Genomic DNA, 17,336 nt, shown 5'->3' on the forward strand with positions numbered 1-17,336 from the left:
CATTCAGAATTGGAAAAAGAGTTTTCCAGAAAACAAAAACTAAAGGAGTTCGTGACCACTAAACCAGCCCTGCAAGTAATATTAAAGGGGACTCTTTGTGTGGGAAAGAAAGATCTAAAAAATGACAAAGGCTAGAAAGGAACAAGGAAAATCTCCAGTAACAATGATAAAACAAAGCAATAAAATGACACTGAATACATTTCTATCAATAATTACTGTGAATGTAAATGGACTAAATGCTTGAATCAAAATATCAAGTGTCACAATGGATAAGAAAACAAGTCCCATCTACATGCTGCCTATATGAGACTCATTTTATTTTATTTTTTAATTTTATTTATTTATTTGACAGAGAGAGAGATCACAAATAGGCAGAGAGGCAGGCAGAGAGAGAGGAAGCAGGCTCCCCGCGGAGCAGAGAGCCCGATGCAGGGCTCGATCCCAGGACCCTGAGATCATGACCTGAGCCAAAGGCAGCGGCTTAATCCACTGAGCCACCCAGGCGCCCCTATGAGACTCATTTTAGACCTAAAGACACCTACAGATTAAAAGTGAGGAGATGAAGACACATCTATCACACAAATGGATATTTTTAAAAAAGAGTAGCAATATTTATGTAAGACAAACTGTACATTAAAACAAAAACTGTAACAACAAAGAAGAGCACTACATAATAATAAAGGGGACAACCCATGAAGAAGATCTAACAATTGTAAATATTCATGCACCCAACTTGGGAGCACCCAAATATATAAAACAATCACAAACACAAAGGAACTCATTGACAATAACACAGAAATTTAGGGGACTATAATACACCACTCAACAGCAATGGACAGATCATCTAAGCAGATCAACAAGAAAAGAAGGGCTTTGAATGATGCACTAGACCAGACGGACTTAACAGATATATTCAGAACATCCCATTCTGAAATAGTAGAATACACATTCTTTTCAAGTGCACATGCAACATTCTCAGAATAGATCACATATTAGGTCATGAAATAGGCCTCATCAAATACAAAAAGACTAAAATCATGCTATGCACCTTTACTGATGGCAAAACTATGAGACTACAAGTCAACCACAAGAAAAGGTTTAGAAAAACCACTAATGAATGGAAGTTAAAAAACACGCCACTAAACAATGAATGGGTCAACCTGGAAATCAAAGAACGAACAAACGAGATTGAAAATAGAAGAGTACAAAAGCTTTGGGATGCAGCAAAAGTGGTTCTAACAGGGAAGTATGGGGCGCCTAGGTGGCTCAGTTAGTTAAGTGTTTGCCTTCGATTCGAGTCATAATCCCAGGGTCCTGGAGTTGAGCCCTGCGTCAGGCTCTGTGCTCAGCGCAAGGCCTGCTTCTCCCTCTCCCACTCCCCGTTTGTGTTCCCTCTCTCGTGGTGTCTCTCTCAAATACACAAGCCATTTTTTTTTTAAAAAGGGCAAATCAAAAATGGAAACCATACTAAAGTATCCACATAAGAAAGGAAATTATTTTTTTTTAATATTTTATTTATTTGACAGAGAGAAATCACAACTAGGCAGAGAGGCAGGCAGAGAGAGAGGAGGAAGCAGGCTCCCTGCGGAGCAGAGAGCCTGATGTGGGGCTCGATCCCAGGACCCTGGGATCATGACCCGAGCCGAAGGCAGAGGCTTTAACCCACTGAGCCACCCAGGTGCCCCAAGAAAGGAAATTATTAAAAAAAGAGGGAAGTATATAGCAATACAGATCTCAAGAATCAAAAAAATTCTCAAAAAACAACCTAACCTTATACCTAAAGAACTACAGAAAGAATAACAAAGCCTAAAGCCAGCAAAAGGTAGGAAATAATAAAGATTAGAGCAAAAATAAATGATACAGAAACTACAAAAAAAAAACAAAAACAAAAAAACAGATCAATGAAACCAGGACCTGGTTCTTTGAAAATAATTAATAAAATTTGGGGCGCCTGGGTGGCTCAGGCAGTTAAGCATTTGCCTTTGGCTGAGGTCATGATCCTGGAGTCCTGGGATCAAGCTCCATGTTAGGCTCCCCACTCAGTGGGGAGTCAGCTTCTCCCTCTCCCTATGCTCTTCCCCCCCTCACTCATGCTCATGCTATCTCTCTGTGTCTCTTTCGTAAATAAATAACTTTTTTTAAATTAATAAAATCGATAACCTCTATCCAGACTTATCAAAAGGAAAAGAGAAAAGACCCAAACAAAGGAAATCACAAATGACATAGGAGAAATAACTAACACCACAGAAATACAAATAATTATAATAGAACATTATGAAAAGCTATTTGCCAACAAATTGGACAACCTGGAAGAAAAGGATAAATTCCTAGAAACATATAAACAACCACAACTGAAACAGAAGAAACAGAAAACTTGAACAGACAGATAACCAGCAAAACAACTGAGTCAGTAATACAAAAACATCCAACAAACAAAAGTCCAGGGCCAGATGGCTTCACAGGGTAATTTTACCAGACATTTAAAGAAGAGTTAATATTCTTCTCAAACTATTCCAAAAAACAACAACAACAAAAAAAAGGAAAACTTCCAAATTCATTCTATGAGGCCAGCATTATCCCCATTCCAAAACCAGGTAAGGACTCCACTAAAAAAGAGGACTACAGGCCAAGATGTCTGATGAACATGAATGAAAAACTCTCAATAAAATACTAGCATGCTGAATCCAAAAATACATTAAAAAAGTCATCCAGCATGATCAAGTGGGATTTATTCTTGGGCTGCAAGGGCGTTCAAGATTCACAAATCAATCAAGGTGATATGCCACATTAATAAAAGAAAGGATAAGAACCATGTGATCTTTTCAACAGATCCAGAAAAAGCACATGACAAAGTACAACATCCATTCATGATAAAAACCCTCAACAAAGTGGGTTTAGAGGGAACATACTTCAACACAATAAAAACCATGTATGAAAAATCCATAGCTAAATCATCCTCAATGGAGAAAAGCTAAGAGCTTTCCCTCTATAGTCAAGAACAAGACAGAAATGTCCAGTCTCACTACCGCTATTCAATATAGTACTGAAGTCCTAGCCTCAGCAATCAGACCATAAAAGGAAATAAAAGGCATCCAAATAGCAAGGAAGATGTCAAAACTTTCACTATTTGCAGATGACATGATACTCTATATAGAAAACCCAAATGACTCCACCAGAAAATTGCTAGAACTGATAAACAATTTCTGTAAAGTCACAGGATATAAAACCAATGTACAGAAATCTATTGCATTACTATGTACCAAAAATGAGGAAGCAGAAAGAGAAAGTATGAAAACAATCCCACTTACAATTACACCAAACACTATCTAGGAAACAACCTAACCAAAGAGGTAAAAGACCTGTACTCTGAAAACTATAAAATACTGATGGAAGAAATTGATGATAACAAAAAGAAATGGAAAGACATTCCATCCTCATGAACTAGAAGGATGAATATTATTCAAATGTCTGCACTACCCAAATCGACCTATACACTTAATGCCATCCCTATCAAAATACCAACAGCATTTTTCACAGAGCTAGACCAAACAATCCTAAAACTGTATGGAAGCACAAAACACCAAGACTAGTCAAAGCAACCTTGAAAAAGAAATGAAAAGCTGGAGGCATCACAATTCTGGACTTCAAGTTATATTACAAAACTGTAGTGATCAAAATTGTACAGTACTGGCACAAAAATAAATACATAGATCAACAGAACAAAAAACAGAAATGAACCTACACCTATATGTTCAATTAAACTTCAACAAAGCAGAAAAGAATATCAAATAGAAAAAAGACCGTCTCTTCAACAAACGGTGTTGGGACACCTGGACATCCATATGCAAAGAATGAACTGGACCACTTTTTTACACCATACACGAAAATATATATGTGCTGCCGAAGCGAGCACCACCATACACGAAAATAAATTCAAGTGGATGAAAGACCTAAATGTGAGACAAGAAACCTAACAATCCTAGAGGAGGACAGACATAGGCAGCAACCTCTCTGAATCAGCAACAGCAACTTCTTTCTAGTTATGTCTCCTGAAACTAAACAAAAGCAAAAATAAACTATTTGGACTTCATCAAAATAAAAAGCTTCTGTAGAGTAAAGGAAACCATCAACTGAACTAAAAAGCAATCTACAGAATGGGAGAAAATATTTGCAAATGACATATCTTATAAAAGTCAACACCCCAAAAATGAAATAAATAATACAATTAAAAAATGAGCAGAGGACATGGACAGACATTTCTCCAAAGAAGACATATAGACCAGCAACAGACACATGAAAAGATGCTCAACATCACTCATCACCACGGAAATGTAAATCCAAACTACAGTGAGATACCACCTCACACCAGTCAGAATAGCTAAAATCAACAACACAAGAAACAACCAGTGTTGGCAAGGATGTGGAGAAAGAGGAACCCTTATGCACTGTTGGTGGGAATGCAAACTTGTGTAGCCACTCTGGAAAGCAGTATGGAAGTTCCTCAAAAAGTTAAAACTAGGGGCACGTGGGGGGCTCAGTGGGTTAAGCCTCTGCCTTCGGCTCGCGTTATGATCCCGGGGTCCTGGGATTGAGCCCCACATCGGGCTCTCTGCTCCACGGGAGCCTGCTTCCTCCTCTCTCTCTGCCTGCCTCTCTGCCTACTTGTGAGCTCTGTCTGTCAAATAAATAAATAAAATCTTAAAAAAAAAAAAGTTAAAACTAGAACTACCTTAGGATCCAGGAACTGCACTACTGGGTATTTAGAAAATACTAATTTGAAGGGATATATGCACCCTTATGTTTAACAGCATTACTTACCATACCCCAGATATTGAAATAGACCAAGTGTCCACTGATTGATGTATGGAAAAAGAAGATGTGGTATACGCACAGACACACACACACAGACATAATGCAGTATTACTCAGCCATACAAAAGAATGAAAACTTGCCATTTATAATGACGTGGATAGAGCTACAGAGTATGATGCTAAGTTACAGAAAGAGAAATACCATATGATTTCACTAATATGTGGAATTTAAGAAAGAATACAAATGAGCAGAAGGGTAAAAAGAGGGGAAACTAAGAAACAGACTCTTAACTATAGAGAACAAACTGACTGGTTACCAGGGGGGAGGTGGCTGGGGAGATGGGTTAAATAGGTGATAGGGACTAAGGAGTATAATTGTGATGAGCACCAGGTATTGTATAGAAGTGCTGAATCACCGTATTATATGCTTGAAACTAATATTACACTGTATGCTGACTGGAATTTAAGTTAAAACTGAAATAAAAGTATCAGTATAATTATTTGCCTTATTAAGAAGTAAAATACATTGATCCTAAATGAATCTTTTTAATTTTTATTTAAAGATTTATTATTTGGGGGGCACCTAGGTGGCTCAGTCATTAAGCGTCTGCCTTCGGCTCAGGCCACAATCTCAGGATCCTGGAACTGAGCCCTGAATCAGTCTCCCTACTCGGCGGGAGGCCTGCTTCTCCCTCTCCCACTCGCCCTGCTTGTGTTCCCTCCCTTACTGTGTCTCTGTCTGTCCAATATATATCCAAGGTTGGGGCTCAAACTCACAACCTCAAGTCCAATAGTCAAAGCTCTACCCACTAAGCCAGCCAGACACTCCTAAATCTCTTTTTAAATGGTTACCACCCGGACTATCAATATTCTTTGTCCAGGAGGGCGGAGGCATATATGTGTGAAGGTATGTACGAATATGAGTTAAAAGTGAACCACTAATGTTTTTTGTTTATTTATTTATTTGTTTATTGATTGATTTTTTTTAAGTAGGCTCCATAGGGTGAAGTTCAATGTGGAGCTTGAACTCATGCCCCTGAGATGAAGACCTAAGCTGAGATCAACAGTTGGACACTTAACCGACTGAACCACCCAGGTCCCCCAGCTAATGGTTTTTAAACAAAATCCCATTATATGTCTATTTTATCACTATTTACTTCTTTATCCTAAAATCTAACAGCTGAGAGAAGCCTTCCCATTCCATGCAAAAGACAATTTAAAAAAAAATCTGTTGTTGAGGTACATTTCATTTTTTCCTTTCTGTGCAGTAGAACAGATCAAAACAATCTGAGGCTTAAAAGAAACCTCAAGGATGTTTCTGTTTGTTTGTTTTATTGAAGTATAATTAACACAGTGGTATATTAGTTTTAGATGTACAACATAGTGATTCCACAATCCTATACATTACTCAGGAGTCACCACAATAAGTATATCATCATCTATCACCAAAGGACATTTTTATAATCTTACTGATTATAAATCAATCTATATTCTCTATGCTTTACTTTTCACCTCCATGACTTGTTACTGTAAGTTTGTACTTCTTGAACCCCTTTATTTCATCTATTCCCTTACCAACCACCCCTCTGGCAACCACCTGAAAAAAAAAAAAGAAATATGTAGGGCTCTTAATGTGAGAAAAGCATTTTTGTTTTATCTGGTATCTTCCGTGAATTACCACTAAATCAAAGCAACTTAATTATACTTTATTTTTTACTAAGTATAAATAATACCACCATTTTCCTTTTTACTTCTAATTTTCCATTATAATGTGATCTGCAAATCATAAAACAATAAAGAGCAAATAATTAAGTACAAGAAGCAGGAATACTAAAGCAAATGTCTAAACTGGATTTCAAAATGTGAATTGAAGCTCTAAAAAAATTCATTAATATGTAAAAGTAGGAACACATACCTTGTTTGCTAGGTTTATAGCACTGAGAGCCTTATCATAATATTCTCTGTCATCCCAATCCAAATAAGCAGTGGCTAGTAACCGCAGAACTTTAGCCTATAATTAAAAATAGAAAAAAGCACTCAGGTGAGAGTTAAATTGCAGTGCAACAGTTGACTAGCATTTACACGGTGACAGGCATCTTCTCGAACTTGTCATTTTTATGAAATAGCATTTCCTTAGGTAACCACACAGTCTTGGGATATACCTCATCGTTATGCTGCCTATACCAAATACTGTCTAAGAATTTTATAATAGTTTATTTAAATTTAATACAACTGTGTTAATATAATTATTTTTCCTAACAGTGTTTTAGCATTAAACTTCTTTATTATCCTCACTCTACAAATAAAGGAAACAAACAGCACTATTTAATTTAATCATCTTACCACCTACTGTATAGGCAGCATTACATTACGCCTTCAACAAGAAAAATAAATAGAAAGACATAATTCTTTTCTCAAAGACTTTACAGCCTAGTTGAGATTAACCAATTAGATTAAGAACATATATACCATCATTTTAGTAAGAACAGGTATGCTTTCCTATAGAGAAGGTTTCTCCCAAGTCAGCTAAGTTTTAAAATTAATATGTATTGCTGAATTAAGTCTGTTTCTCCAGTCAAGTTTAAATTGATAAGGAGAGTAACTCTAGGCAGCACTGAAATATTTAACTACAGATTTGAATTTTGAAAGAGAGAGCTGTATTTCAATGAAAAATCTGCCTCTAAATATAAAGAGGACAGTAGGACCAGGCAAAGATAATCTTAACATATTAGAGCTCTGTAAATCTAGAGAAATGATACTTAGGGTATACTATATCAGAGTTTTTTTAAATTTAAAAACTAAGATGGATCAAATAAGATGTATACAATTTACTTAATATCATTACTATTATTATATTATATATAATATAATAATATATATATTATATATATAATATATATTATTATATATATTATATTATATATAATGTTATTATGCAACAACTCTCAACTTAGAAACTATGGAGTAAATATGGCATCTCTGAGAAAAACTGTAACTAGTTTGTAATAGTAAAAGGGTCAAATAATCAGAAAGATGTAACAAAATGAATGAATCTCAAAACCATTATGTTAAGCAAAAGAAGCCACACACATAACAATAGATACTATATGATTCCATTTATTAAAAGTTCAAGAAAAACTAAATATAATCAACAGCCACAGAAGTCAGAATAGTGGTTTTATCTTGCGGGTATAATGGCAATCAACCAGAAAGGGCCAAGGGAACTTTTGGGGATCATGGAAATTTCTGTATCTTGATCTACATGGTTGTTACAAGACTACCTAGATATATTAAAATTCATCAGGCTGTACACTTAAGATTTGTGTAATTTAGTGTAATAAATTATGCCTTAATAAAGTACTGCTAGCATGAAAGAGAAACTACTTTATAAACTACTTCATAATCTTACCTCTCCACAGTTCACAATATGAATATTACATTTTAATCACACAGTTAACTCCTGTAGTCTTCCATCCTTACTTTCTCCTCTAGACATCCCCTCAATTAGATTCCTTGCCTGGTATCCCCTTTTCCGTTTGTTTTCATTGTAGAGATCCCATCTACTTTTCAAGGCTTTCCTACTAGAAGGAACTTACTTCTACCTACCTACCTACCCAACCTACCAACTTCTCTAGCCAACCTTGACATTCCCCTTTACTGTACCACACAGTTTATCAGTTCTTCATCCCAAATTGTTGCACTTATACTAGTTTTTAAAATTTATTTTTGAAACTTTAAATAAAGTATACAATACATACAAAAAAGCTCAAAAATCTCAAGAGCACAGCTCTGGATTTTCACAAAGTGAACATATGTAGGCTAACAACACAGTTATCAGAAATAGGGGCACCTGGGTGGCTCAGTGGATTAAGCCGCTGCCTTCGGCTCAGGTCATGATCTCAGGGTCCTGGGATTGAGCCCCGCATCGGGCTCTCTGCTCCACAGGGAGCCTGCTTCCTCCTCGCTCTCTGCCTGCCCCTCTGCCTACTTGTGATCTCTCTCTCTGTCAAATAAATAAAATCTAAAAAAAAAAAAAGAAATAGAGCACTGACAGCAAAAGGTTCACCTCAAGACTCTTCAGAGACTATTCCAAACAAGTATAACCAATTACTGGTCTTCCAACAGCAGTAATTACCTCTACCTGCTTTTGGCATTTATATTTATTAGAGTCATACAGTATGCACTATTTTATAAATCATTTTGTTTACTCAACATTATATGTGAGAACACTTCCATATAACATGCCATGATGTGACACTATAATGATGTTTTTATCATTTTTAATTGTGTTAAAATACACATAAAATTGACTCTCTTAGTCATTTTTAGGTATATGGTTCAGTAGTATTAAGTATATTCACACTGTCATGCAACCATTACCATCACATATCTCCAGAATTCTTTTTTTTTTAATTTATTTTGTTTGTTATGTTTACAGCATAACAGTGTTCATTGTTTTGGCATCACACCCAGTGCTCCATGCAGTACGTGCCCTCCCTATTACCCACCACCTGGTTCCTCAACCTCCCACACCCCGCCCCTTCAAAACCCTCTGGTTGTTTTTCAGAGTCCATAGTCTCTCATGGTTCATCTCCCCTTCCAGTTTCCCTCAACTCCCTCTCCTCTCCATCTCCCCATGTCCTCCATGTTCTTTGTTATGCTCCACAAATAAGTGAGACCATATGATACTTGACTCTCTCTGCTTGACTTATTTCGCTCAGCATAATCTCTTCCAGTCCCGTCCATGTTGCTACAAAAGTTGGGTATTCATCCTTTCTGATGGAGGCATAATACTCCATTGTGTATATGGACCACATCTTCCTTATCCATTCATCCGTTGAAGGGCATCTTGGTTCTTTCCACAGTTTGGCGACCGTAGCCATTGCTGCAATAAACATTGGGGTACAGATGGCCCTTCTTTTCACTACATCTGTATCTTTGGGGTAAATACCCAGCAGTGCAATTGCAGGGTCATAGGGAAGCTCTATTCTTAATTTCTTCAGGAATCTCCACACTGTTCTCCAAAGTGGCTGCACTAACTTGCATTCCCACCAACAGTGTAAGAGGGTTCCCCTTTCTCCACATCCTCTCCAACACACGTTGTTTCCTGTCTTGCTAATTTTGGCCATTCTAACTGGTGTCAGGTGGTATCTCAATGTGGTTTTAATTTGAATCTCCCTGATGGCTAGTGATGATGAACATTTTTTCATGTGTCTGATAGCCATTTGTATGTCTTCGTTGGAGAAGTGTCTGTTCATATCTTCTGCCCATTTTTTGATATGATTCTCTGTTTTGTGTGTGTTGAGTTTGAGGAGTTCTTTATAAATCCTGGATATCAACCTTTTGTCTGTACTGTCATTTGCAAATATCTTCTCCCATTCTGTGGGTTGCCTCTTTGTTTTGTTGACTGTTTCCTTTGCTGTGCAGAAGCTTTTGATCTTGATGAAGTCCCAAAAGTTCATTTTTGCTTTTGTTTCCTTGGCCTTTGGAGACATATCTTGAAAGAAGTTGCTGTGGCTGATATCGAAGAGGTTACTGCCTATGTTCTCCTCTAGGATTCTGATAGATTCCTGTCTCACGTTGAGGTCTTTTATCCATTTCGAGTTTATCTTTGTGTATGGTGTAAGAGAATGGTCGAGTTTCATTCTTCTGCATATCGCTGTCCAGTTTTCCCAGCACCATTTATTGAAGAGACTGTCTTTTTTCCATTGGATATTTTTTCCTGTTTTGTCGAAGATTATTTCACCATAGAGTTGAGGGTCCATATCTGGGCTCTCCACTCTATTCCACTGGTCTATGTGTCTGTTTTTATGCCAGTACCATGCTGTCTTGGTGATCACAGCTTTGTAGTAAAGCTTGAAATCGGGTAACATGATGCCGCCAGTTTTGTTTTTGTTTTTCAACATTTCCTTAGCAATTCGGGGTCTCTTCTGATTCCATACAAATTTTAGGATTATTTGCTCCAGCTCTTTGAAAAATATAGGTGGAATTTTGATCGGAATGGCATTAAAAGTATAGATTGCTCTAGGCAGTGTAGACATTTTAACAATGTTTATTCTTCCAATCCAAGAGCATGGAACAGTCTTCCATCTTTTTGTGTCTTCTTCAGTTTCTTTCATGAGTGTTCTGTAGTTCCTCGAGCACAGGTCCTTTACCTCTTTGGTTAGGTTTATGCCCAGGTATCTTATGGTTCTTGGTGCTATAGTAAATGGAATCGATTCTCTAATTTCCCTTTCTGTATTTTCATTGTTAGTGTATAAGAAAGCCACTGATTTCTGTACATTGACTTTGTATCCTGCCACGTTACTGAATTGCTATATGAGTTCTAGTAGTTTGGGGGTGGAGTCTTTGAAAGAATCATGTCATCTGCGAAGAGAGGGAGTTTGACTTCTTCCTTGCCAATTTGGATACCTTTTATTTCTCTTTGTTGTCTGATTGCCATTGCTAGAACTTCTAATACTATGTTGAACAAGAGTGGTGAGAGTGGGCATCCTTGTCGTGTTCCTGATCTCAACGGGAAGTCTGCAAGCTTTTTCCCATTGAGGATGATATTTGCTGTGGGTCCAGAATTCTTACTCATCTTCCAAATTTGAAACCCTGTGCCCATTAAACAATAGCTCTTCCAATGTTCTCCTCCTTCCAAACTCCTACAACCACCAGTTTATCTTATGTCTCTATAAATCTGACTACTCAAGATACCTCATTTAAGTGGAATCATACAGTATTTGTCTTTTTGTGAATGGATTATTTCACTTAGAATAATATCCTCAAGGTTAATCTATGTTGTAGTATATGCCAGAATTTCCTTCTGTTTCAAGGCTCAATAATACTCCATTATATTCACTTGTATTAGTTTTATCCTTCAAATATAAGCTTTTTTTTTTTTCTTAAAGATTTTATTTATTTATTTGACAGACAGAGATCACAAGCAGGCAGCGAGGCAGGCAGAGAGAGAAGAGGAAGCAGGCTCTCTGTGGAGCAGAGAGCCTGACGTGGGGCTCAATCCCAGGACCCTGGGACCATGACCCGAGCCGAAGGCAGAGGCTTTAACCCACAGAGCCACCCAGGCGCCCCCAAACATAAGCTTTTTAAGGGTAGAAGTCCTGCTTTACACTTCTCTGTTATTCCCCAGCTCTCACATTGCTATATATATATACACATATATATATATATAAGCTCAGTATATTTTGATAGAAATACTGTAAAGGTAAGAAGAAAAAAAGGCTATTCAAACAAAATTCCATTTGGCTATGACATATACTAAATTACTTTTACATCAGATTTATTTACCTAATCATAATCATACTTGATTAAATATTAAAATGAACTTCCATACCAAGCACACACTGTATATGGTTGTTAGGGAAAAAACTAAAAATTTTAACATGCAATAATAAAATAAAAAATTTACATACCTAAACACTGTTTCAAGCATTTCCATATATTAACTCTTGGGTACAAGAATCTACCTGCATGGTAGATTATACTAGTATATCAATTTTATAGAAACTAATGTACTGAGCTATTAATGATGTGTCCAGAGAATAATTTTACTCACAAAGTGGGGACAGACTATTATAGTTTAATAACAATAACATAAAATACATTTCTTCAAACTACTTCTACAATATTTAACATGCTCCTTACCAGCATTTCTGGCCCAACAGAATTCTTATCCATCTTCCCAATATCATAGCTTTGGCTATCATTAAAAAAGGAAAAAGAATACATGTTCATTTCAAATTATATTTTTAAGATTATGTATCACTAAGAAGACATGGTATAATTATACTTTATTCCAACTTTTCTGATTTGCACTATAACAGATTAGCCAATTAATACATGAATATCAATTACATAAAGCAATTTTTTCAAAAGGTAGAAAACTAATTTCTTCAGGATGTAGAGCCAACAAATTAACACTATGTTATTATTCTTTTCCATCTGGATATATACGGTATATAGTGCTTTATGTATATTATATATACTATATACTATATATATTTTTTGCTGTATTTAAAGCTAGTTTACATGTATATATGAGCTCTTACTCGATGAGCACATTTTAAAGTCTAAGAAATACAAATGTATTTTTAAAATAAAACAAATACAGGAGTTTTCACAGAAACAAACACTTTGGCAATATTTATTAAGCTTCACAACACCCTTGTGAAGCACTATTAGTTTCATTTTGCAGCTGAATGAACCAATTTAGCAGTTAAGTGATTTCTAATATTTCCTAGATTGGTACTGAAAATGAGAGTGAGGGGTTGGGGAGTATAGAAATTTAATTTTGTCTGTGCTTTAATTAGCAAGCCATATTATCCATGGGACATTCTGATAACCACAAATAAACACATGAGCTTCAGGGTTTCAAAACCTAAAACCTAAAAAGCAAAGCAATGATTATTCACCATAAAATTGGTATTCCAAGAAAAGATGTCAATAAAATTTTGGCGAGCACAGCTAAATTGATGACATTACTTTGAAATATTACTTTTAAAAAAAAAAAAAAACTCTAAAAGACTCAGAATTACCAAATGAGTTTCCAGATCACCAACAAGGATATAACACTGGCCTAGTGATTCTAAGCCCTATCTCACAGAGGTCTCCTTTGGTATATCAAACCTACTTCCAGTTTTTAAAATAACCAATGAGGAGGAAACTTCTGCAATGATGGTATAAGGAGCTCTTGGACACTCTCCCCAGTGAAACAACCACTGCCTGGAAAAATCATTAAAACAAACAACCAGTTAAAGTCTTTGGAAATTTTCCCAAGGGCATATGGCAAATGGAAAAACATTTATTAAAACAACAACAACTAAATCTCAGTGAGAACAGTGAGAGTCTGTAGCATTTGAGTCCCAATCTGCACCAATCCACACCAGCTCTCTGTGATGAAAACTACTCCAGATGGGTGCTATCAAGAAGCCAGTAATTTCCTTTTGATCCAGCTCCTAGACTCTTAGGCTATGGTTTCACCTAGCAGTCAGGCTGCCAGCCTCTCTTATCCTCCCCAGGCCTGTGCTGTGGAAGTGCTATTCTGGGGTCCTCCTTTCCCCACCCAGTTCTCCCTCTTAGGTAAAAGCTCTACCTTGGGTGTGACAGGTCAAGAATACTGGGACCCTGATGATCTTCACCCAGATTGTCTCATTATGCAGAGGTTCCATGCTAGGAGGGCATGCTAAGAGGACCAGGGGCTACCAATCTCCCCCAACAACCACTCTTACACCAAGAGAAGCAAGCCATGCTCTTGCTACCAACTCCAGTAGTGTGGCACAATGGTTCTCCCCAGAGGGGAGAAATAGGCAGTAAAGAAAACAGAGCTCAGCATCTCTGCCTGAAAGGACTGCCTTTGGAATGGAGCAAGAAGTTCTTAAGGGCATTGTGAAAAACAAGGGCGATCTTGGTGGTGAGCAATTAAGAGGGGGTTGGTAACTCTGTGATAACAGTTATCAACAAGTAAAATAGCAGAACAGCAAGAATTTTAACAGAACCAGGGAGAGGCAGCCAAGAAGAATAATCCAGGAGGTCACACTCATCCCTGGAGACACAGAAGGCTAGGCATATTTGCTAGGCTGCACCCACCCAGGAGGAACCAGAAAGAGATGCAAAGCAGACTAGAAAGCATTCCTCAAGGCACACACAGATAGATCAGCAAAGAATCTGGAGACAAAGTGACTCAAAGGGCTTAAGCAGAACCTCTTACCAAACACTGAAAATGTAGCTACTCTGATCCAAGGTAATGGTAAGAAAGCCAAGCTTAAAAATCAAATCAGACTTCCAGTTTTCAGTTCTACACATAAGGAATTTGGGAAGTCAGTGCTTCATTCTAACAAGTAAAAAGCTGAAAAGACTAAAAAATCAACAACTGTCCTTGGATCCATACGAGAGGAAAGGACAAAGGGTAAACCACTGCCCCCCTCCTTGGAGAGATGGACAGGCAAAATACAAGGAATTGTGGCTTACCACAGGGGGGACTCACCAGCGGAAACTGCCAAGGGAACCAGTGCGGAGGCAGGAAATTACGAAGTATAGTTGATCGGTTGCCGGAGGCTCATTGTAAATAAGTCTGAAAATTTAAAACTCTAGGAAAACATAGTCTTAGAGGCATACCTACCATACTGTCAGATTTATCTCCAAAAGCTCAAGATTCCCACAGTAAATATCAGAGAAAAACCGCTTGGGCTTTGTCAGGAATTTATGATAAGGAACGAATCTGTTCTTAACAAGGCCTGCCTTCAAGGGAAACTAGTTAAAGACAGTTTACCTCCTGGGGTATTATCAGAGCCCAATTTACATGGGGAAGAGAAATACTCAACCCTAGACTACTGTACCCATGGTATAGCACCTAAGGGTGGAGAAAAAAACCTGAGAAACACTTGTGAAGTTCACAGTTCAAAGGCATACACTCACCAAAAGACTAAGAACTAAATGTAGGACTAAAGAACTTGTACCCACTCTCAACACCTAACCACTGTATTATTAAAGGCCTATTTACAGCAGTTCCTTTAAACCAGTACAACAGGTCAGGCTATCAAGAAAAAATTACAAGGAATACCAAAAGGCAAAACAACAACAACAACAAAAAAAAAGCAAAACCACAATTTGAAGAGACAGAGCAAGGACTGGAATCAGTCATGGCAAGGATATTAAAATTATCAGTTCAGGAATTGAAAATAAGACACACAGGCAATGTAAGCAGAGAGATGGAAATCCTAAGAAATAACCTAAAGAAATGCTTGAAATAAAAAGATTGTAAATGACACGAAGAATGTCTTTGATGGGCTTTTTAATAAACTGGACATGGTTGAGGAAACAATCTATGAGTAGAGGATATAGCAGCAGAATCCTGAAAAACAGGAAAGCAAAGAGAAGAAAGACTGAAAAAAACCAGAACAGAATATCCAAGGAGTATGGGACACCTACCAAAAGTATAACGTGAGTATAATAGGAATACAAGAAGGAGAAAAAAACAAAGAAACACAAGAAATATTTGAAACAATAATGACAGAATTCCCACAAATTAATGTCTGATACCAAACCACAAATCCAGGAATCTCAGAGAATACCAAGCAGTATGAATACCAAAAAAAAAATTATAACTACACATACCAAATTACAGAAAAACAAAGATAAAGTCCCGCAACAAGCTAGAAGAAAAAAAACACCTTATCTATAAAAGTACAAAAATAAGAGTTACACCCAACTTCTCAGAAACCATGAATATTTAAAGTGTTGAGAGAAAAATACCTTACCAACCTAGAATTCTGAACCCTAAGAAAATATCATTCAAAAGTAAAGGAAAAATAAAGATTTTCTCAGATAAACAAAAACTGAGGGAATTTGTTGCTGGAAGACTGGACTCTTTATTTCAGTTCAGGTCATGATCTCAGGGGATCGGCCTGAGTTGGGCTCTGTGCTCAGCATCCTGGGATGGGCCTGAGTTGGGCTCTATGCTCAGCAGGGAGTCTGCTTCTCTCCCTCTCCCTGTGCCCTTTCCTCCACTCCCATGATCATGCATGCATGCTCTCTCAAAGAAGTAAATCTTTAAAAAATAATAGAGAAAATCAATGAAACCAACCCCTAGTATTTGAAATAATCAATAAAACTGATAAGCCTCTAGCCAGGCTAAGAAAAAAAGAGAGGACACAAACTATTAATTTCAGAAATAAAAGAAGGGACATCACAACAGATACCATGAAAATGTAAAGGGTAATAAAGAAATACTATAAATAACTCTATGCCCACAAATTTGATAACCTAGATTAAATGGACCAATTACTTGAAAAATACAAACAGCCAAAACTCACACAAGCATCTGCCTTCAGCTCAGGTCACAACCCTGGGGTCCTGGGATTGAACCCCATATCAGGCTCCCTGCTCAGCAGGAAGCCTGCTTCTCCCTCTTCCACTCCCACTCCCCCTGCTTGTGTTCCCTCTCTGTGTCTCTCTCTATCAAATAAATAAATAAAATCTTCAAAAAAATGGAACACAGTGCAAAACTATAAAACTTCTAGAAGATAACACAGGATAAAACCTAGATGATCGGGCTCTCTGTTCAGCGGGGAGCCTGCTTCCTCCCTCTCTCTGCCTGCCTCTCTGCCCACTTGTGATCTCTGTCAATTAATAAATAAAATCTTTTAAAAAAAACCTAGATGATCTTGGGTATTGTGATGACTTTTTATTCATTTATTTTATTTTTTTATTTATTTAAGTAGGCTCCATGCCTAATGTGGGCTTGAACTCACCACCCTAAAATCAAGAGTCATATGCTCTACCAAGTGATCCACCCAGATGCCCCTGTGATGCCTTTTTAGATACAACACCATGGAAACAATCCATGAAATAAATAATTGATAAGCTAGATTTCATTAAAAGTTAAAATTCCTAGGATACCTGGCTGGCTCAGTTGGTAGAACATGCAACTCTTGATCTCAGAGTTTTAAGTTTGAGCTCCATGTTGGGTGCAGAAATAACTTAACAATAGAATCTTTAATAAATAAAAATAAAATTGAGAACTTC

General features: G+C 37.1%; 1 protein-coding gene across 1 annotated transcript in view; it reads right to left on the bottom strand.

Moving 5' to 3' along the window:
- TEX11 (testis expressed 11) overlaps window positions 1–17,336 on the bottom strand; it is a 297,399-nt gene that overhangs the window by 208,190 nt on the left and 71,873 nt on the right. The window contains exons 9-10 of the mRNA XM_045994777.1: window positions 12,459–12,513; window positions 6,727–6,822 (exon numbers count right to left, since the gene is read on the bottom strand). Coding sequence (XP_045850733.1) covers window positions 6,727–6,822; window positions 12,459–12,513 — 151 coding nt within the window. The remainder of the gene's footprint in view (window positions 1–6,726; window positions 6,823–12,458; window positions 12,514–17,336) is intronic.

The sequence above is a fragment of the Meles meles genome, chromosome X (genome assembly GCF_922984935.1).
Source record: "Meles meles chromosome X, mMelMel3.1 paternal haplotype, whole genome shotgun sequence".
Lineage (NCBI taxonomy): Eukaryota > Metazoa > Chordata > Mammalia > Carnivora > Mustelidae > Meles > Meles meles.